The sequence below is a fragment of the Cyprinodon variegatus genome, unplaced genomic scaffold (assembly GCF_000732505.1).
Source record: "Cyprinodon variegatus isolate N-32 unplaced genomic scaffold, C_variegatus-1.0 Scaffold352, whole genome shotgun sequence".
In the NCBI taxonomy this organism is placed as follows: Eukaryota; Metazoa; Chordata; class Actinopteri; order Cyprinodontiformes; family Cyprinodontidae; genus Cyprinodon; species Cyprinodon variegatus.
Window position 1 is genome coordinate 68,932 of NW_015150805.1, and position 21,723 is coordinate 90,654.

At 38.0% G+C, this 21,723-nt stretch overlaps 1 protein-coding gene across 1 annotated transcript in view; it reads right to left on the minus strand.

Moving 5' to 3' along the window:
* The window catches only part of LOC107091794 (inactive phospholipase C-like protein 2), a 96,293-nt gene that overhangs the window by 31,412 nt on the left and 43,158 nt on the right, over nucleotides 1–21,723 (minus strand). Inside the window, exons 2-3 of the mRNA XM_015385950.1 lie at nucleotides 7,628–10,114; nucleotides 463–666 (exon numbers count right to left, since the gene is read on the minus strand). Of these exons, the coding sequence (XP_015241436.1) occupies nucleotides 463–666; nucleotides 7,628–10,114 (2,691 nt within the window). The remainder of the gene's footprint in view (nucleotides 1–462; nucleotides 667–7,627; nucleotides 10,115–21,723) is intronic.

Genomic DNA, 21,723 nt, shown 5'->3' on the forward strand with positions numbered 1-21,723 from the left:
AACATCGGTATTGATATCGGTTATCGGCTACATGAGTTTTAAAATATCGGCATATCGGATATTGGCCAAAATCGTGCATCCCTAGTATTTTTGTTAAATACCAGAATACATTTTAGTTATTTTTTTAAAGCTTTTGAAAATGTGATGCAAACCTTATCAGCAACAATGTGTGCTGTATGCACCAGTTTGGACTCTGTATGGATTTGCACACTGACTTACATGAATACAAAGACACAGCAGTCAGGGGCTGCCACCTTTACAGGCAATTATGACAACAATGTTCCTTGCTGAATTCTATATGCACCATTGTTCATCACATTAAGGTAATTAAGTATTTTCATAAATAGAAAAATATCTCTTATTACACCTCCGTTTATATTTGCTTTGAATGTATTCCTTTGGAAAATTAAAGAGTGCAGAGATTTTACTTTTAGAACAGTGTTGGTTACTGTGATAGTTTACCATGTCATAGGCGGTTAGCACTTTGCGTAGAAGCTCAGGCACGGGACCCTGTGCTTCCATGGTGGGATAGGTCTCGCTCAGGTCCACCGTCACCTTCAGCGATCGCTCACTGTTCATCAGCCAGGTAGATACGGTCAGGATGCACTGCTTCATGTTGGCGGCAGGAGTCAGGCCACAAAGCTCCTTGAAGGACACCATGGCATTCTGGTCAAGAATGAAATATAAAAGCAAAAAACCTTTCGTTACTGGAAATCAAATACAAGGAATTCTTTAATAATCAGGTAGATTTTGGTGAAACCTATTGCATTCATTAATTTATTATACAGTCAGCATTTTCATCGTTATCTAAGCTGCTTTCTGCATAAACTACTGACCTCTTTTACAGATAGGCCAACAGCTATATGATACGTAAAAAACAGAACACTTAAATGCATATTCTTAATAACACTTAACAATATTTACATTTTCATATTTTTTTTTTGTTTCTTACTGAAATTCAAGGTAGATATAACAGAATTTATGTCCCTTGTTTTTTTTTTTGTTTTTTTTTACATCTGCAGACTGAAATTCTCATCTCATCATCAATTTTTCATCAGAAAATGAATTGTTGACTCTTTGAACACCAGTTTGCTTTGAAATACTATTATTATCATTATGATATAAATTTACCACAGTGTTTGCAACAAACAACACCATGGCTTAATTACTGCTCTTAATTTTATAACCTTAATGAAGTAATGTTTTTTTATTAGGAGTAAAAAGATGCACAGATTAGATACTTTTTTCTTTCAAATACTAACCAAAAAAAGCATTTGTCTAGTGAATCGCAGCCAAGCCACCAGATACTAAGGTCAAAGATGAGCTACAGGGACAAAAACCAATGAAGTTGATTATGCAAGCTGTGAACATCAATGTTTTCAGTCAAAGTAATTATAATGATTTAATTTTCTAAACTCTTAACAAGAGTTACGGCTGTTTTTCTCTAAATTGCTGAGTGTGTGTTGAGGTGCCGGCCTCTCTGCAGTCTGTAACAGCCTGTGCTTATATCTGTGCATTGGTTTAAGTCAGCCAAGTTTGGATTGAGCCATTAATCGAATCAGCTGGCGCTATTGTAATCCTCATAACTTCACTGAACCATATAAAAGTTTTCAAAGGTGGAAGCGGTGTGTAGTATAGAAGTACTCAGAGTATAATAACCATAAACAGAGGTTTGGAAGCTCTGTAATGTTTTATTTTGAACCTCAGCAGCACAAACTTCATGTGCAGAAAAAAACAAATTTTTTTTTTTTTGACAAATGAAAAGTTGATTTATTTTTACAATTTAAATACTGACTGATTAGCTGCCAGCTTTGTTCTGTATGAGTTAATTTTTAGGAGATTTTCAAATGTGTGTCCTCATCCTGACTTCTGAATAATCTGATTCATTTGCAAATAATAAATGATTCATTTTATGTATTTATTGTCATGATGAAGCTGCTCTTTAAGTACATCCTTCACATTTCAAAGTACAAATCTTCAGCAGAATGAAAAATAAAAATAATAAAATAATTAAAATTTTTGTTTCCCTTTGTTTTTTATTGTGTGAATAGGTGGCTATATAAAATGTAAAAATGAATACACAGATCAGACATTCCCATCCGGAAAATTATACATGTCTGCAGTAAGAGGAATACAGGAGTTGTCTCAACATGCCTTGCTACTAAATCTAGATCTAATCATCAATCTTATTTTTCCTCAGGGGCATAAGTGGCTTTATTAAGTGCCACAGGCCTGCTGTCATTCGCACACCCTGCACCTTCTTCTCACATGCTCGAGAGTCCTTGAGGTAAACTAAGAACCAGACATTTTTCTCTGTAAAATATGTCATTAAAAAAAGGTAAACAAGTTTGTATTTATGTTGTGTGAATTTATGCGGTACAGTCACATTGCCCGCATAAGTTATTTAATACAGTTTCTGTGTGCTACTTGTAGCTGTTAACTTACTTCAAACAAGCCATCAATTTAAACCGATTTACACCTTGGGACATCAGCATTTTGTTATTTGTAGGCAGCGGTTTTGAACAGCAGAAAGCTCTCATTCTTGTTAACTGAATGCCCCAGGCCTCCCCCTCACTCTTTGTTTCACTCATCAAAATCCCTCTGCCAACCTGCTTTTCAACCCACATAAACTGCTAATCTTGATTTAAAGTCTCCACTGCAATTGTTGGCGTGGGAATCTGCCAATCATTTCAACATCAATAGAAAAAATTAGGATCTAAACCCTTACTGAAATGTTTGATTTACTGATTTCACCTAATCAAACACATTTTTAAATAAAAAGTTGCACTTTGTAAAAAAAAAAAAAAAAAAAAGTAAGTACCTATTAGACCGATTATGTTATTCCTAAGGACCACATTTGTGTAACCTTTTTGCTTTATTTATTTTTTTTTGCTGCTGTAAAAAGCAGAATTTCCCCATTGTGGGACAATAAATTCTATTCTATTCTATTCTAATAACTGGTTGCATCACTCTTGGCAGCAAACAACTGCCTAAAAGAATTTGTAATTAATGGTTAAGCAAATTTAGCATCAGAACTGGAGAATCCGGACGCATTCCTATTTGGAGGAATTGTTTTATTTCTATATTCTAGTAAATTTTTCTGACTTTATATCATAAATGCATGTCAGCTTCATTATTCTGCAGCAGAATCACAGATCCTTTAATCTTCAAAATGCCCAGAAGCATCCTAAACAGTGAAAAAAACAACCTCAGAATGTGGCCCTATTGCTGCAAAGCAAGGTGGCAATAAAAAACATCCCTGTGAAGACAAAAAAAACCCCCATATTTTATACAGCTGTGTATAAGGTACAACTCTACATTCCCAGTTACAGGGTTGGATAATTTATCAGTTTTATTGAGTGATTGAATATTCTGTTTATACAGATCTAACTTTTCGAAATCTCTGGATTTTTTCCCCCCACCAATCCAATGCACTCCTTGGGTTTCTGTAGCTTAAAGTGTCTGTAGTTTGTTACTTTATAATCTTAGATCTTTTCTCAAAGCTGATAAACTGCACTGTTAAGATTTAGTGTGTTCAATTTTTACTCCGTTGTGAAAGATGATTGTTTTACAAGCTCTTTTTTACAACTTGAATTCCATTGCCATTTAAATTTCAGGTTATCTTCCAGGAGATGATTGATTTAAAGCTATTTTTGTTTTCCAAGTAACATCATCTGTCATTCTTTTTTTTCATAGAATAGGGAATAAAGAAATGGATTAATTTGATTTGGTAGGAGTGAGATTTTGAAGCCATGTTGCCCAGCACTACCCAGCCATGTGTTTCTCTATGGTGATTGTTAATAAATCCTCCTACCTTAGAAGATGTGCTTTCCCTATGAAGCAGAACCTTTCTGAAGACAAAGAGTGGGGCAGGCGGACTGAGGTGTTAACTAAGTTAACAACTCATGGACCACCACTCTGGAATAATACAGCAGTCAGAGGCTTTAGATAAAAATCTGTGCGGATTTGTCTGTGTGTGAGATCTTTTGGCCCCTTAACTTGCCGGTGTTTATATCTCACTGTGTGGTGAGATGAAGTTATTACAAAGCTTTGGCATAATTCCCTGCATGTGTCTTTGACTGCATGCATAAATGTTTATAGATAATTTTTGTGCAATAAAAGTCATTCTGTTTCCAATTCACATTGCTTCAAAGCCCCAATGAGAGGCTTGTGTTTTTAATTACTCCCCCCCCCCTCTTTATTCCTCCTCCAACATTCCCCAAATGAGAGCTCTGTGTCCGGTTACAGCGCTGCTTTTGTTTCTTGTTGCCCAGCTCTCTTGTCTCTCTCTTCCTTTGCTTTTGTCTCTGCATCTTTCATTCCTCTCTGGCTTACAGCACTAATGTGACAATGATGGCTGGCACAGAGAAGGTTCAGTAAACAAGAATGAAACCCCAGCTTGGCGTCGCTCTAAAGACTTCATTCACATTTTGAGTGGCTGCACAAGAAACTTTTAGCTCCTACTGGAACAACTCATCTCCTGCCTGGATCCTCATACAGCATAACGCCTAGAAACCAAACACATATCTTAATTTGTTAATGTGTACAAAATCCCCATTTTTTTATTAGCCAAATTATTATTTTTTTGTTTGCTTTTGAAGTCATAAAGTAGACTTTATTCAGGTTATTGAGGTAAAGACACACCTAAAGCTTTTATGACATCAACTAAAAACTTTGTCTTAACATTTTCTTCCACTTTTTAGTCAGAAAGGTCAGGAGGTTTAAACCATTCAGGTTTTTTGGGTTTGTGTTCTTGGTAAATTAATTTCCTGAATAGCCTCTATGAAGCCTTCACATCTGACCTTTATTTTTGCATTTAAAAGGCACAAGTCTTTATTCTACAAATAACATGTAATTATCATATTTCAAACCAGCATCTCAATTTTAACACATCCATTTATTTCCTGAACCTTTATCTTAATTTCAAAAAGACAAATTTCCATTTCAAAACCTGTGAAAAATGCAGGCTGGTAAGCATTAGGTGTCGCCGCTAGCTTTATTTGATCAGGTTAACACAGACTCCCGTTCAATCACGCAGCAACATTTTTCATACAGGCTCATAGATTGGATCCTGAGGAGAACTATTATCACAGATGATTAATGGTAAAGATTAGATCTTATCTATAGCGCAGGGCAGGACTGTGATTGAATCCAAACTTAGCACTGGTTAGTTGATTGCAGTCGCAAATGAGTAATTGTCTTTAATTAGTTTGTATCAGATTTCATAGAAAAATAGACACTATCTGTCATCATTTGTTTTGCTCTCAAAGAATTCAAAGGCCTTTTAAAAATGTCCCTGTTTTCAGGAAAGGAAATTCTAAGGTTAATTTTTATGGTTTTATTTAGATATGAGGCGGTTTTGACTGCAATGTTATTTTTATTTATCTCATCTACAAGGTTATTCTTGAATTGGTAAAGATTTGTTTAAAAACCCTCTTGTTATTCTTGCACATAGGAAATGGATCAAATAGAGAAATAAAAATAATCGTCTTTATTGAAGCTGTATATGAACAGCTTGTTTCAGCTCCACCTATAGCAAGAAGCTGCTTTTTAAATTTGTTTCTTTGCATTTGTGTATAATTGCTCAAATGTCCAATGTTTGTGCAAGTAATAAAAAGCATCCAAAAATCTTTTCAAAATGACAGTAGCCATTAAGGTTGTGGAATGCTTAATTAAGAGCTGATGTTATTAGTTAGTTAAGAAACATGAATTCAGTTTTAGCACAAAGCTAGAGCTTCAGAATAAACTGGCAGTAAAAATTCAAGGTTAAGCTACTTTGGAAAAAAATATTTTTCTTTCCTCTCTATAACAGTACATATTTTTAACATATTATTCTAATAGAAGATACATCTTATTTCAATGTTAAATATTAAATAACCAAACACATTTATAACATAATCTGATGTCAACTGTAGGCAATAAAACATTTTTGGATTAGGGGAACGTGGCTTGGAAAAACAATTGAATAATGACCTATTTATTATATTATTTCTTTAGTTTCCTACAGTATAAATATTCAAAAGAAACACAGAGCAGTACAGTGAGAAAACAGGTATAATTACTGCATTGATATATACAGTGGGGAGAACAAGTATTTGATACACTGTTGATTTTTCTGGTTTTCCCACTTGCTTGTAGAAGACTGTACTTTTTATCATAGGTACTCTTCAACTGTGAGTGATGGAATCTAAAACAAAAATCCAGAAAATACAATGTATGATTTTTAAATAATTAATTTCCATTTTATTGTGTGAAATATGTATTTGATCATCTATCAACCAGTAAGAATTTTGGCTCTCACAGACATGTTAGTTTTCTTTAAGAAGCCCTCCTGTTCTCCACTCATTACCTGTATTAACTGCACCTGTTTGAACTCGTTACCTGTATAAAAGACACCTGTCCACACACTCAATCAATCACACTCCAGCATCTCCACAATGCCCAAGACCAGAGAGCTGTGTAAGGACATCAGGGATAAAATAGTAGACCTGTACAGGGCTGGGATGGGCTATAGGACAATAGGCAAGCAGCTTGGTGGGAAGGCAACAACGGTTGGTGCAATTATTAGAAAATGGAAGAAATACAAATTAACGGAAAATCTCCCTCGGTCTGGGGCGCCATGCAAGATCTCACCTCGTGGAGCATCATTGATCTTGAGGTAGGTGAGGAATGAGCCCAGAACTACACGGCAGGACCTGGTCAATGACCTGAATAGAGCTGGGACCACAGTCTCAAAGAAAATAGTCTCAAACACAACGCATGTCAAAGCCCGTCTGATGTTTGCAAATGACCATCTGAATGATCCAGAGGAGGAATGGGAGAAGGTCATGTGGTCTGATGAGACAAAAATAGAACTTTTTGGTTTAAACTCCACTCGTCATGTTTGGAGGAAGAAGAATGATGAGTACAATCCCAAGAACACCATTCCAACCGTGAAGCATGGCGGTGGAAACATCATTCTTTGGGGATGCTTTTCTGCAAAGGGGACAGGACGACTGCACCATATTGTGGGAAGGATGGATGGGGCCATGTATCATGAGATTTTGGCCAACAACCTCCTTCCCTCAGTAAGAGCACTTAAGATGGGTCGTGGCTGGGTCTTCCAGCATGATAAGGACCCAAAACACACAGCCGGGGAGGAAACATCTTAAGGTCCTGGAGTGGCCTAGCCAGTCTCCAGACATGAATCCAATAGAACATCTTTGGAGGGAGCTTAAAGTCCATGTGGCCCAGCGACAGCCCCGAAACCTGAAGGCTCTGGAGGAGATCTGTATGGAGGAGTAGGCCAAAATCACTGCTGCAGTGTGTGCAAACCTGGTCAAGAAGTACAGGAAACGTCTGATATCTGTAATTGCAAACAAAGGTTTCTGTACCAAATATTAAGTTTCATTGTTCTGGTGTATCAAATACTTATTTCACACAATAAAATGGAAATTAATTATTTAAAAATCATACATTGTATTTTTCTGGATTTTTGTTTTAGATTCCATCACTCACAGTTGAAGAGTACCTATGATACAAATTACAGTCTTCTACAAGCTTTGCAAGTGGAAAAACCTGAAAAATCAACAGTGTATCAAATACTTGTTCTCCCCACTGTAAATATTCTAGGTGTGCTGTTTCTCACCTGCACATTTTCTCTGAGGTCTGTCGCCTCCCTGAGGGGCTGGGTAGAAGCTCTGAAGAGTTCATCCACTATCTTGATCCCCGTGGTCTTGGTGGTGGTATACTCCCGAGCCTTTCTACTTTTCTTCACAGATAGACCCCTTTTATGTGCCTTTCCTCCACCACGCCTGTTGGTGATGGCCACGTGAACAAACAGAGTGGTGTTGGGCAGGAACTCTCCTGTGAGGGATTGCAGAGGGACGTGTCTGTAGCCTGGCTGTAGGCACTCAAAGGGGATGGTGTACTGACCAATGAACTCATCTCCGATGTAGTCATCATCCAGCACCACAAAGCGTAGAACTGCAAGCTCTGGCAAGTTAATCTGGAACTCAAAACTTTCATCAAAAATAGGATTATCTCCATTTTGGGAAACTGTCTTGGTTCTTTGTTCGGCGCAGTCTGCTGGTATGCCATGGATCTCTACATATATGTAAGGCTCAACCACATCACCCTTGGCTGCAGAGCCCCGAGGCTTTGGAAGATTCTGTCCACTGATGACTTTGATGTGGAGAAGTTGTGCCGAAACTCCTGGTAGGGAGTCCCGCGCATTGGCACTGAAGTAGGAAACCTCCTCCCTCATAATGGCAGGACGCAAAACGTATCCACAGTTTCCATTTTGTCTGAACCAGCCAAGATTAAGGTCCATCATCAAGCCCGGTGTCTGGTAGTTCATTGCCACAATCTGACAGCCACATTTCCAGAAATCTTGTGGATTCATATTGCTGGCATCAATCCTCATAGATGTGGGGTATACCCTGGAGAGGAAGCGCTTGTTATAACTCACAAATTCCTCTGGAAATTCGTTGGCGAATCTGTTTGCATCTACCTCATTGAAGGAACAGATCTCCCAGTATTTCTGTTCCCTCTTAGAAAGTTCAAAGTCCCTGAACTGTACTGACTTGCACAGACACACAAGGTCAGAAAGCTCCCGGCACAGCCTGAGTCTTTTGCATCCCATACCATTCAGTTGGTCCTTCTCATCAGCTCCAACTCGGCGAGACATTTCCAGGCCCTCCTCCTCATCCGTTACATCCCCCTCAGATTCAGTGCAGCTGGGTGGCAGCTTTTTACTCTTTAGGAGTATTTTGCCTTTAAGTTTTTCAGGTGAGGGTAGGTAGTTTTCTTCTTTGTTGGGTGACTCAGCATACAGCTTATCCCCAAGAATTTTCTTCAAGTGTTGAGCCATTACCCTCTGCTGGGGGATATAGCAGTGGGTCACCAAGCAGAGAATAAGGGGATACTCAGAGCTTTCAAAAGCATATTGGTTTATAATATCCAGAATTTTAGAAAAAGCCAGCTGAGTAGCCACAGAACTTCCAACATATACCACTGGTTCATTATCCGGACCGTTCCATACAATGACCTCAATACTTCGACAACCCATCCTCAGAGCTCGGATGTAGCTGCTGATGTCTGATGAACCCCAGAAATGGTCATCAAGGAGGGAGGCATTATGGGAGGAGTTGATATAGTAATGAGATAGAGGCTGAGTCATATCCTGGCACACTTTTTTGTGCTGAGGGTCAAAAATATGGCATTCAGAGGACAGGAGGTAGTGTGTGAAACCATCAATGGAGAGGTAGCCTTTTTCCCTACCTTTGGCAGAGGGCTCAAATTTCTGAACAATATCCCTGCACATTTCCTCTGTAACTCCTTCCACACCTTGCTCCACCTCTACGAATAGCATCAGATCTTTACTGTCCAGGTACTCTTTATTACTAGAAAACTGAACCAGCAGAAAAAAAATCTCAGGCCGTGTGCAGAGCTCACAATAGGCCTCCACAAAAGTGTCCAAATTAATTGCTTCTCCATATTGGTCTTTAGCTTTTTGTAATTCTTTGAACTTTAGCTCTATCCTTGACTCTTTCATTCCAGGATTAAGCCCCTTGATTATCTGGGTTGCTCTGAACAGGTCTATGTGTCCTCCCTTTTCCATATCCGCCAGTTCAAAAACTGAACCAATCCAAGATGTTCTTAAGCTTGGTTGACTAGGTTCTGCCATGTCGACAGGGTGGCGACCGTAAGACACCAGGTATCTTAAGCCCATCACCCATGTGCTGACAATATCTGCCGTACTGGCTACTAAATCTAAACTCTCATAATTATCTCCATAGATGATTGAGAAGGCGCACTCATCGGGGAACTGATCTGAGAGACCATTGCTGCGGAGAACTGGAGTCTTTTTCCCCAAACGGACTTCCTTGATACTCTTGATTTCCAGTTTGGCCTTCTCTGAATCCTTTTTGGATGGCTCCCATCTGAGCCAGTGCATATCAGGATCTAGCAGGAAATAGCGGTTGTACATGCGGGAGTTGGAGCGCACCTTCTTCATCTCACAACCCTCCAACATAAAGGCCATGCACGCAGCAGTGCTGTTGATCTTACGGTCACTCGGCATAGAGCTGAAGGACACGGTTTTCTTCCTGACCTGTTTCTGCTTGGAGCCATCCTGCAAATCAATTAGGGTGGGGGGTTGGTAGAGAAAATTGTTTGGTTACAAACTGTTATCAAATTTGTAAACAGTGCTGAATAAAAACAAACAAAACAAAAAAACAGGATCAACTAGATAAAAAAAATATGTCATATATGATATTTAGACCACATTTATATCTTTAATACAGAAAATTATTTGTTCTGGCTTTTAATGGCCTAATTATACATATGATAAAATATATACTTTAAAAGGCAGACATTTCATGCTTCATTTTAACTTCCTTTGGAGACCAGTTCTGTCTTCTTTCAGTGAAACAAGATAATCTAATTCACTTCATAAGAGATTAAAAGCAGCTTTGGATGGGCACCATGCAGGGACTTAAATTTATATCATACTGTGAATACAGTTTAAAAATTTAAATGCATTAACATTTTTTATCATACTTTAAACCCACCAAAGAAAAAATGACTCACTTTTAATAAAGGTGCAACTATTTGCCTAAATATTTAGTGTAATGACAGCAGCTGTTTTGAATTCACTTTTTTGGGGTCTTAGTTAAAATAACAAAGACCTTTTCCAAAGTCTATGCTGCTTCTAGTTCAAAGGGGAGTTAAATGCCTCAGTAATTAGTTGAATATCTTTTTGCAAGTAGTCCAGTAAGGCAATTTATGACGTTTATTGTATATTGTGGAGAAAAAGTTTCCCACCTGCCGAAATTTTTTATGAAGCCTAACTCAAATTCATATTATTCCATAAAGACAAGGTGAAGCATAAGCTAACTGCTATCAAATCCTTAATGGTGAAGCTTTGCCCCAAACTGCTAGTTAATCAGTGAGGACAGGTTGAGCATGCAGTAAAATCTCACAAACAAACATAAATGTCTTTTAATGATCAATTATGGGGTTGTTTCACAAGTATAGTGAGGGAATCCATGTTACTCTTCACTGCAAAAGAGATCTTTTTGATGTATTATTCATCCTGTAGGCAAACTTTGATTTGACATCTATAGCCAGTCAGCCTCAAAGCAAAGACAATTTGCTCTATTTCTGTTTTTTCTTTAAAATCAGAAATAAAAGAAGAAAAAAAGTATGAGACATATATGCCACAAGGAATCATGAGGCAGATGGTTGTCAGCTTTCAGGTTTGGTCACCTAGCTGGTAGAAAGCAGACTGTGCTGCCCCACTTCCACACAGAGCTGTAGTTTCATAGATAGCCACACTTCAGGTGGCCTAAATCTTTATTTTCAAACTGGGTTTTTTAAGTAAGACACACCAAAAAAAAAAAACAAACAAAAAAAACACAATAAGCTTTATTATTATTATTATTTTACCATGGCTCAATGGAAACATGAAAGAAGTCCAGAAACATAAAACTAGCCTAAGTTTGTTTTTCCTTCTGTTTTTATATTGCTTTTCTTTTTTTATTTTTGCATGTACATAAAGAAAGTTGGGAAAGAGTAAAGTGCCTGAAGGCTTTCCCTGTCCTCCATCCAGGTCAGTAACTGCCCATATACATGTGATGGATTTCCATTGAACAAAGTCTAACTGTACCCACAGTGTGAGCACAGTGAACATTTTCAACACCATCTGCTTTTTGCCTGATAGTCAAGGACAGATGATGCCTGGAGACAGATCATGATCTATAAGCTCCAGGGCTGGAGAGAAATCATTATCATTACTCTTTGTCTCTTTTTTACAGTATTCTACGTAATTCTTTTCATAATCAACTTTATCCCAAATCGTATGTTCCAATATTATTTAGTTCAGCTGTATGTTTACTTGTCTTTGCATGTCACATCACCAGTAAAACAAATTTATTGTAAAATAAAGCATACTTTGCAATAAAGCATGTTTTGATTTGCAACTATCACTGTAATCTCATTATCTTTTCTTCTTCAGAACAGAGATGAAAAACTATCCTAGATTTTCTACTTGCACAGTTGGGAGTTTTTGGCATACACTTGTTCTCCAAGTTTGTGCCAAGTCCTCCAGGCATATGGTAATGCAGATACCATTGCCAAGATCAAGGGGGCAAGGATCATGCTGCTAATGCAGCTGGGGGAAACAAATTCCAAGTATTTCAAAGAGGTAATTTAGGAGCAATATTTTCTAGGGTCAATGGACCACTGCACCAATACATTATCTTTGCTGTTTCCTTGTTTCCTCCAAAAGCTGAGCCAAGAAAGAGCTCATATTTTAGACCAAAACCTCCTTCCAATTCTAGTTAGATATTCAGCAAATTACAGTGTCTCACTAAACTTGCTAGTTGATTGTATTAATGATATTAAGTTGTGGATTTCAGGCAATTTCCTTAATTTTAATGAAAGTGAAACAGAATGCATTATGTTCAGTGCTCCAGGTATGCAGAATGGCCCAGCTCTAAGTTTGGGAGCTTGGGAATCTTACACTAGATCAGTTGTTAAAAACTTGGGGGTTAGTTTTGTTTGCAGCATGAAATTTGGTAAGCAGATACGTAATGTTGTTAATTCTTTCTTTCTTTAAGCTTCTTTCAGTTTCAGCTGTTGGTTAAAGTTAAGCCTTTTCTAAGCAGGCGCGTCCTAGAAAAGGCCATTCCTTTGTAGTTCAAGGTTGGACTACTGTAATGCTCTTCATCTTGGTCTGAATCAGACGTCCATCCTTCTCCTTCAAGTTGTGCAAAATGCTGCTGCTCACTTTCTAACAAATACATCAAGACGTGCACACATCACCCCTATTCTCTATACCCTGCATTTGATCCCGGTGTGTTTTAAAATTTTTAAATGGTTTTTAAAGCTTTAAATGGTTTTGCCCCAGAGTATTTGTCTGAAATTTTACTTTGTAGAAGCACAACCAGTCATTGCGGTCTTCAAGTCCTAAGGTCAAGGTATAAACGGCGGGGTGATAAAGCTTTTGCGGTTGCTGCCCCGAGACTTTACAACTAGTTACCCAGGATATTTGCACTGTTACAGAAATTGCTCTTTTTAGGTTCAAACTCAAAAGAGTTTATGAAATAAATCAAAAAGAGTTTTTGAACTAAACCAATAAAAGGGGTTTAGGGGAGTGGAGCCCCATGGTTAGGGCATAGGGCTTGGAAGCCTGAGGTTGTGAGTTTGAAACTCACTTCCACAGACTGCCACTCTGGGTCTCTGAGCAAGACCCTTAATCACCAATTGCTCCCCAGGTGCCGCACAGTGGCAGCCCACTGCTCCCCAAGGGGATGGGTTAAACGCAGAGGTAAATTTCTCAAATGTGAGATCAATAAAGTTTAATTATAATTTTATATCTGTTCATGCTGGCTTTCAATACGTAATAGTGGTGTAACAATTTAATTATTTTGTTTCTTTGTAACCTTTCTGATTTTACTGTTTTATATGTTCACTCTTTCTATTGTAGGTTGTGACATTCCTAATTTTGTTAAGCACTTTGGGTACCTTCTGGTGGTTGTAAAGTGCTATAAAAATTAGCTTTGATTCTCCAGTTGTTTGCTGAATCATCTCCTACAGCATCATCAACACTGGCAGGGATATAAGGGGAAAACGAAACTAAACTCATACTGAGTAAGATGCTCTTTAAAAGGGATAATGAATCAAGGCTAATTATATCCAGGCCTTCTCTTAAAAGGTATTGCGGTAGCATGAGGCTAAAGGCTGTGAGAGTCTTTGGTTATTTTTACTTTTAGCCGAGTAGAGAGACAAGACAATATGCAATTACTGTCTAGTCAGACTACAGTCAGAGTTGTGTGGTTGTGACAGAAAGAATTTTGTATACATTTAAATCAATGTTTGTTGATGAGTTTCTGTATATAAAGCAGCAATGTCTTTTTTACTTAATTTGTACACTTGGATAATTGTTTAGTCCGTTTAGGTTTTTGATTTTTTTGCCCATTCAAAGAAAAAAAAACTAAATCAGATTTTTTTTCCTCAGGATTGCCCTGTATTTGCTCTCCAAATTTCTATTAACAGCCAAAAGAAGCCAAATCCCTGTAAGATGCTGGTGTCAGTTTTAAACCAAACATAATCTAGGTCAAAAAATTCAGTTTTGATCTTATCTGGCGTGGTTTATAAAAAACTGCAGAGGGGCTGTCTCTCAACACTTTAACAACATTTTCTCTGTCCCTTAGCAGCCAAAATGTGTCGACTTCTCAACCAATGGCTGACTTTTCACCAGATTCTTCAACAAAAGCTGTGGATTTCTGCAGCTCCCACAGAAATAAGATGAGCCTCTTAGCAGTTCTGTCAGATTACATGAAAAGATGTGTTTTAATGGTTTGCAGTTCTACTTTTTCCCATTTTCAGTCCTCCAGGAGGTGTTCAGTACTTCTTTTTTCATACAATAACCCTACTTTTGCCTTCTTTTCAAGTCCCTGTCGTGTCTGCTGTGTCCCTTGGTCATCCATGGTGCTGCATGTAAACACGTGTGCATGCATTTGCACAGACTACTGAGATAAATCGATTTTCACTTGTAACACTCTTTTGTAATTTTATCTTGTAAACGTGTCCCTATTTTAAATTGCTGTTATATTCTTTTGACTCCACTGTCTGACGCTCTTGCAGTGATGTAGGGGTACTCAGGAAATCAATCACACCTTCCCCATTATGCTGTCGATGGGGTCAGTGGCAGCTCTTGGCGAGGTCAACCACTTCCTGATGCAGAGGTCAGCGTTCTGGGGGGTGGAAAACAAGCCCCACTCTGAGCTCCCAAAAATCATTTGAGGGGGATTACACCTGAAATTTATTTTCTTTTTTTTTTTTTTTTCACAACCTGAGGCTTGGCGCCATATAATGCATGGAGCTTCACCCCTGGGAGCCAATTAACTCATGCAGGTTTAAGCTCTCTTGTATAGCAACAGCAACAGCTCACCAGCTGCATTCTTTCCCAACTGAATCAAGTACAGGAAAACAAAAACTCTTCCTTTTCTTGAAGGGAAAGTGAGTGCAACATACTTACCCTCATCTTAAAATCAGATTAGAAAGACATTGTGATATCATCTGTCTGCATTGCTTCCCTTGCTGTCTGCAGCTCTTAAATGCACATAAAGAACTTCATTTTTACAGTGCATAATAAAAAATACAGCACTGCAGAGTAATATCTGAGGACCATAAAGGGAGTGTGAATTAGTGACTGGGCTGTTAAATGTTTGAGTAATCAAAGTTCTCAGCTTTTAAACTGGTTTGGTGCAGACTAGAAATGAAATTCTCCCTTCAGCACTGTCCTGTGGGACTCTGAGCATACTGCCTCCTTCACTACCGTGGCCCACTTTCTTCATCATTCCAGAAAATCTCAAAGAATCCCACCTCTTCGTCACGGCTGCACGTCACTCGCTTTATATCATATCTCAACTCTAAAACAGCTCTGCCGAAAGCAGTCAGCCACGGCTCGGTTTCTCTCACCCACAGAGCTACTGTGTCGTTTGTGTGTGGCAATGAGAAATGCTGAAGGAGACAACAGGGGGGCCTGTGTAATGGGGAGTGAAGACAGCGCGGAGCACTGCCTTCTTGATGACATGCTCTCCAAGACAGGAGTAGCAGCATGTTAGGTCTGTTTACCCATATGGGAGCTTGAGAATCGCAGGGTCACTGTGGGCACTGATCTGTGACAGACACCAGCTGATCAAATGCAAACATTTACATGCTAACAAGAGCTTTGATGCAATATCAACAGTAATAAAAAAAATATTTAGTATGATTTTTGTTGGTTTTATGTAATATAAAACAAGTTTTAGATTTTTCAATATCTCTCAGCCTTAATTAAGCAAACATAACACTGATTATACTGTCACTCTGGTTAATCACTACTTAAATCAATAAAAGTTCAGTAATGTTTTAATTTATCGAGATTAACTTGCAATCCTTATTTCTGTGCCTCATAGGTTTTTGCAGACCTTTATCATTTATGCTATATTTTTAATTTAAGTATAAACAAAACACATCATTTTCATAGCATTTCTATTGATCCTACAGCCTCTTCATTCGTATCCATGAAGCATCTGGGCATAAAAACTCCTCTTCCCTTTACAGATCACCAAGTGCTGTGTCTATGCAGAACAATTCGTCAGACAACACATTTAAAATTGAGTCTTTTGCCAGTTTGTTGGCAGCAGTCTATCAAAACACAAATAAATATTTATGTTAATCTAAAGCAATATATGAATAGAAGCGATACATTATGACACCACGGGAGTCATATCGAGCTCCAAAAAGATGATTTCTAAACAGCTGTTAACTGAAAACCCTGCATATAGTCATCATTTACAGATGGACTTCTCAGGTGCTCTGTCAGCTATTTTAAGCCTTGTGCTTCTTGTTTAGTCCAACCTTGCCAGTTTTATGCAATACATTTAATATATGAAACAAAGTCTGTTATAATGGGCTGCTAATAGATTTTCTTAAGGCATACACATTCAGGAGGAGAAAAATGAATCAAGAGCAAATTATTGCACCAGTGAAAAGATGATATTTGGCAGGTAGAGTATTTTCAGATATCACCCAAGGCATTGGCTTTTTGACTTAGACAGACTAAGACACTAATTTCCTCCCTTCACAAAAGGGATGCCATCTTTGAGTCGATCAAGCCATGACTAACTAGTCTAAGACCCCTACTAATAACATATTTAATATTAAATTGAAATCTAAGTCTGTGTCTTAGTGTCTTCTTTAGAACAATTATTTTGCATTTCATTTCTTTTTACATCTTTTTTCGTGTCTCTTCTTTTAGGATAATTCATTTTGTAAAGATATGAGTTTTTCCTTTAAGGATTTCAAAGCACGCTGAACCCTATTTAAATTGAAAAAGCCACATTACAGGTTATCATCAGAGCATTCCTCTTCTGAGCTTCTCCTCCTACAAAAACACAACAGTGCCCACTACTCTCCATGTCCAATACATTTATTGAAACAGACATTTGGATCCTGCCACAGAGACCTTGAGCCAGATATCAATCAGCCTTGAACCAAATTGACTTCTTACAAGTGCCTAGCAAAAAAAAAAAGACCTACACACTGAAAAAAGTACAAAAAATATACAGAGACAGGTGAGATGAGAATATGATGCGAGAGAAACTCAAAAGAAACTGGTGCGGGAAAAAAAAAGCCATAATAATTTGAGGTTATTTAGGTGTATGGACAATACCGGAAATTCAAAATGCCAAAAAAGGAAAGGTAGATTTTAGTTTAAAGATGCTTAAAAATGGGCTGCAGGTAAAAATCTAACACCTCTGATCCTTTTTTTCTGATCGTCAAACTAATAGGCCATGATAAAACAACTCTCAAAATGAATGTCCTCCCTTTATCAAAGATAAAGGAGACCCAGATATCTCTCTCCTCAACAAAGCCCTACAGCTGATCTTAAGGTGTTCCTAGTTGTGAGTTACGAGTTTCTCCTTGGGTTTCCTTTTCCAGAAAAATCTCCAAATCAAAAGATGCAAGAGGAAAACCTATCAAATGCCTGAACCACCTGAACTAACTCCTTTGGACAAAACAGAGAAGCTCTACTTCCACCTTTTTCCTCTTCTGCCAAGCCTCAAAGGCTAAGTCCACCCACCCTATGAGGTAACCTCATATCATATACCTCGTCTCTTATAGAAGCATCTGCATCTCTGCAAATGACACCCAAATCTGTCCGTTCACCAGCCCTTTCATCCTGCCTTCACTCTTGAACAGGACCCCAAATCACATAAGGCAAGAAATACTCGCGTATTGGGCTGCCACACCTGTGCACCACAATGTGCACCATGTCTGAGCCCAAAGAAACACTGTACGTGTTATAGTTGATGCGGACGTAGATGCAGTAATGGCAAAAAAAACAGGGGGGCAGTGATCAACACAACAAGTCGAAATGCAGAAAAATGAGAGGGAACAGTTTACGTCAAACTTCCAAAATGGCAGAGCGCAGTATTACTTATTCAAGAATGTATGATTATTGAAGAATCGTATGTGTGTTTATGGCAGATAGACAGAAATAAACGATGGGTAGGATAGCTTGTTGCAAGCATTGATATGTAGGGAAAGCAGCCTGCCAGCTGAATGCGTTATAAACTGTGGGTAGTTGTTTCAGTTACTATTTAAGTTGTAGGAAATAGAAACCAAAAACCTTTTTTTTGTCCAAAAGCTTGGCCAATGCAGTCACTGAAACTATGTCAGTACTTTGTGTTTGCCATTTCCAGTCACTGAACAGTAACAACACAGCATTTAAGTAAAGTATGTTGCTTGAAACTTTTGTTTTGTGATGTCAGTACAGGCAAAACGGATGTACACAACATCAAAGGCTGTGCACAGGGTTAACGCTCGAGGGTGGGAATAGCATGATTATGCTACTTTTGGCTGCACCCTGTTCAATACGGCAAGTATAAACCTAGCTTCAAACTCCTCAGCTTCAGGCAGAGACTGAATCCCAACTTCAAAATTGGTTAGAGTAGCCAAAAAAATTTACAAAAATAGTTTGTGGTTGAACTAATAAAAGGCATAAGTTATGAATAGAAGTGATATAAAGTGTGTAGAATAACGGAAACACATGATGAGAGAAAGGAGCTGAGAGTCAGCCTGTCAAGATTTGTCACAGTAATCCCTCATGTGGGCGACTCTCTAAATTCTCATCTGGTCTGAGCAACACATCCTGCAACTCATTACACCATCTTTGTTTGACTTTTGTAGGACATGAACATAATGTGTAAATAATCGAAAAAGGTTTTGAATGGGAACATGTGTCGGCTATGTTAAGTGTGAGCAGATATAATATTGTTTGTCCCGTAGCTCAAATTGGAATAAAATTTTCATCCATTTGGACGACTTCTTGTTTTGACTCATATCTAAAGCCCCTTTACATTCTCAAATAATACATGGAAATTCTCCAGAGAACACTGAACAGGCCAAAGAGTTGGAAAAAACAATCAGACTAATTACTAGCCCACAGAGAGAGAAGAGGTCAATGCTATTGAGTTTTTGAAGCATGGAAAAACAAAACAAAAAACAAAAACTAGGGGTGGAACGGTTCACAAAATCCACGGTTTGGTTCGGTACATGGTTTTGTGGTCACGGTTTTCGGTTCGGTATATGTTGATTGTTACCCCAAAATCCCATAAAAATTTAAGAAATTAATGAAGAAAATCCAAAAAAAAAATTAATGAATTGTAATTATTTTTAATGATCCGCGGAAACCATGGATCATTTCCGCATGTTTTGCTGCTTTGAATTTAATCATCTCACATCGCATGCCCTCTACCATCTCCAAGGAACTCAGAGCGGAGCGGACGGGAGCCACAGCGGAGGCTGTAGGCTTTGCTTTGTGCAGGCGGTCTGGAGCGCAGCGGAGCGGATTACAGGGTTAGCCTGACATGTTGGTCGTGTTGCTGTTAGCATAAACAAAACGTGTTGCACAATGCTTGCACACTGTTGCACTTTTATCCACAACTTTCTTTCCGTCGTCATCGTATGTCACTCTAAATGCAAAGCGATCCCATACAGCAGACCTATAAATTGCTGCTGGCGCTTCTTCCAACTCCTGTTCTTTCCCACTCGCCATACCATCACAATTCTCCACAACAACTGATTTTTTTCTGCTACACTCGGCTACGCTGCTTCGCTTCTTCTTCTTCTTGTTTACTACTGGTGGTTGGCTTTGATCGCAGTACCGCCACCTTCTGCTCTGGAGTGTAAACGCTTCACCTATGAGAAAAAGGAGCAGCGCATGAACCGAACGCAACACACGCGAACCGAACCGAGACAGTCGAACCGAACGGTTCGGACGGTTTTCATAAACCGTTCCATCCCTAACAAAAACTAAAACAAAGTGCTTTTTTTCGTGCTTTTTTTTATCGTGTACTGTATTTCAATTCACATGTAAAGCAGTTGGTGTTATAGGTTTAACATGCACATTTTATATCAATGGCAATCTCAGTGCAAGTAGGCATGCTCACCATTGCCAGGTTTTCTTGGGGTTTTTTTTTGTCACGCTATGCTTGTTCCCTGGAGATGCTTTTCTCACCCTTTCAGTGACTTTGCAACAGTTTTCTGCAATATATTTTATTATAACTGTTTTTAGGTATGTATGCTTTTATGACATTATAGAGGCAGATCAATACCTACAAAAACCTTGTATTTGCAAGAAGAATTTCATTTAGTAATTTTCTTTTAGGATATGTTTGGATATGTTGTCCTCTTCCTCATGCATCTATGCCCATATTCATTCTCAGTTCCTGGTCTCTTTGTAAATGGTAGTGAAACTCATATTACTATAGCTACAAAGAGAATACAACACAATAACCAGAACAATTACATATACTGTATATTGGTGTTTCATCGTGAATCATTTTAAGCTTATATCAATACTGTTGTTCACCTGATCTGTCCATTGCTCTAAGGCATTAAGTGAAAACAGATGGGGTAAGTGTGCAACAAGTTGATCAGTACTACTTTACTGTGCATTGTACATAATGTTCCTTTGTATACAACTATAAAAAAACCCTCTCTACATTTTTTTAATGCTGAACAGATATTTGTTTGTACTATATATTTACGTTGGATATGGAAAACATACTTTCTCTATGACTCTCTCCTGTGTTATTCCCACTGCATAGTGGTTCTGTTTTCTCCATCACAAGTCATGAGGTATATAAAGCGATCAGATATAAATATATAAAAAAAATTAACTCTGTAATGACTCTGACTGACTCACTAAACTTGTACAATCCAATCTAAATTCTTGCTTATAAACCAGCGTAGTTTTTCATTTTTATTATGATACAGTCGTTTAAAACTATCTAAAATGGAAAAATTCTTAGATATTACTTTAGACAAATCTATCAAGAAAAGAACTAAGGGATGTTTTTTTTTAGCGTGGGAGATTTTAGAAGATGTACCACAATCTAAAATCTTAAATAGGTTCATCTTGATAAGCCTTTTAGAACGTGCAGAAAGCAATACTGAAGCCAAAAATCAGGCCAAACCTCAGAAGACTAACTCTGTGAAACTAATGTGCACTTAAATTTTACATTGCTTACCGTCTGCTTAGCTGTGTTTAAATGTGTTTGCATACTGTATGTGAAAGCGATTTGTAAAATATGGCTCTAATGTAAAGCACATTAAGCGATCAATATGACTTAAGAGAAATATGAATCAAACATAAGTCAAATGATGTGGATTTCTGAATCATGAAAAAGTGCATCAGAATCCAAAATGACCATTTAACATTTCACCATCTGAGCTTATGCAGATCTTTATTAAGCCTGTGAATTCTATTAGTCATATATATATATACTGTTATATATAACAGTTGTAAACAGTTGTAAAAAGGATTTGGCAGTCCACCTACACCCAAAATGGAAAAGGAAATCAGAGAAGCCTCCAAGAAACCTATGGTAGCTCTGTGGGAGCTGCTGAGAGGCCTGCTAAGGAAGGAAAAGCCTATCCATAGGAAAAAAATATAGGTGTGCTCTTAACATAATATATATGGTCTTGGTAGAAGAGTAAATTGATGAAAGACATTGTTGAAGTAAAGTTACAATAAAACTAGTTAAATCCTTTAATGTTGGAACAGGAGCTTTTCTTAGATGAGACTAAAGTTTACTTTTTGGCAAAGCTGCACAATGTATTGTATAACAGAAAAACAAATGCTACACATCTTTCAGACCCAAGTCTATTTACTGTCTAGTC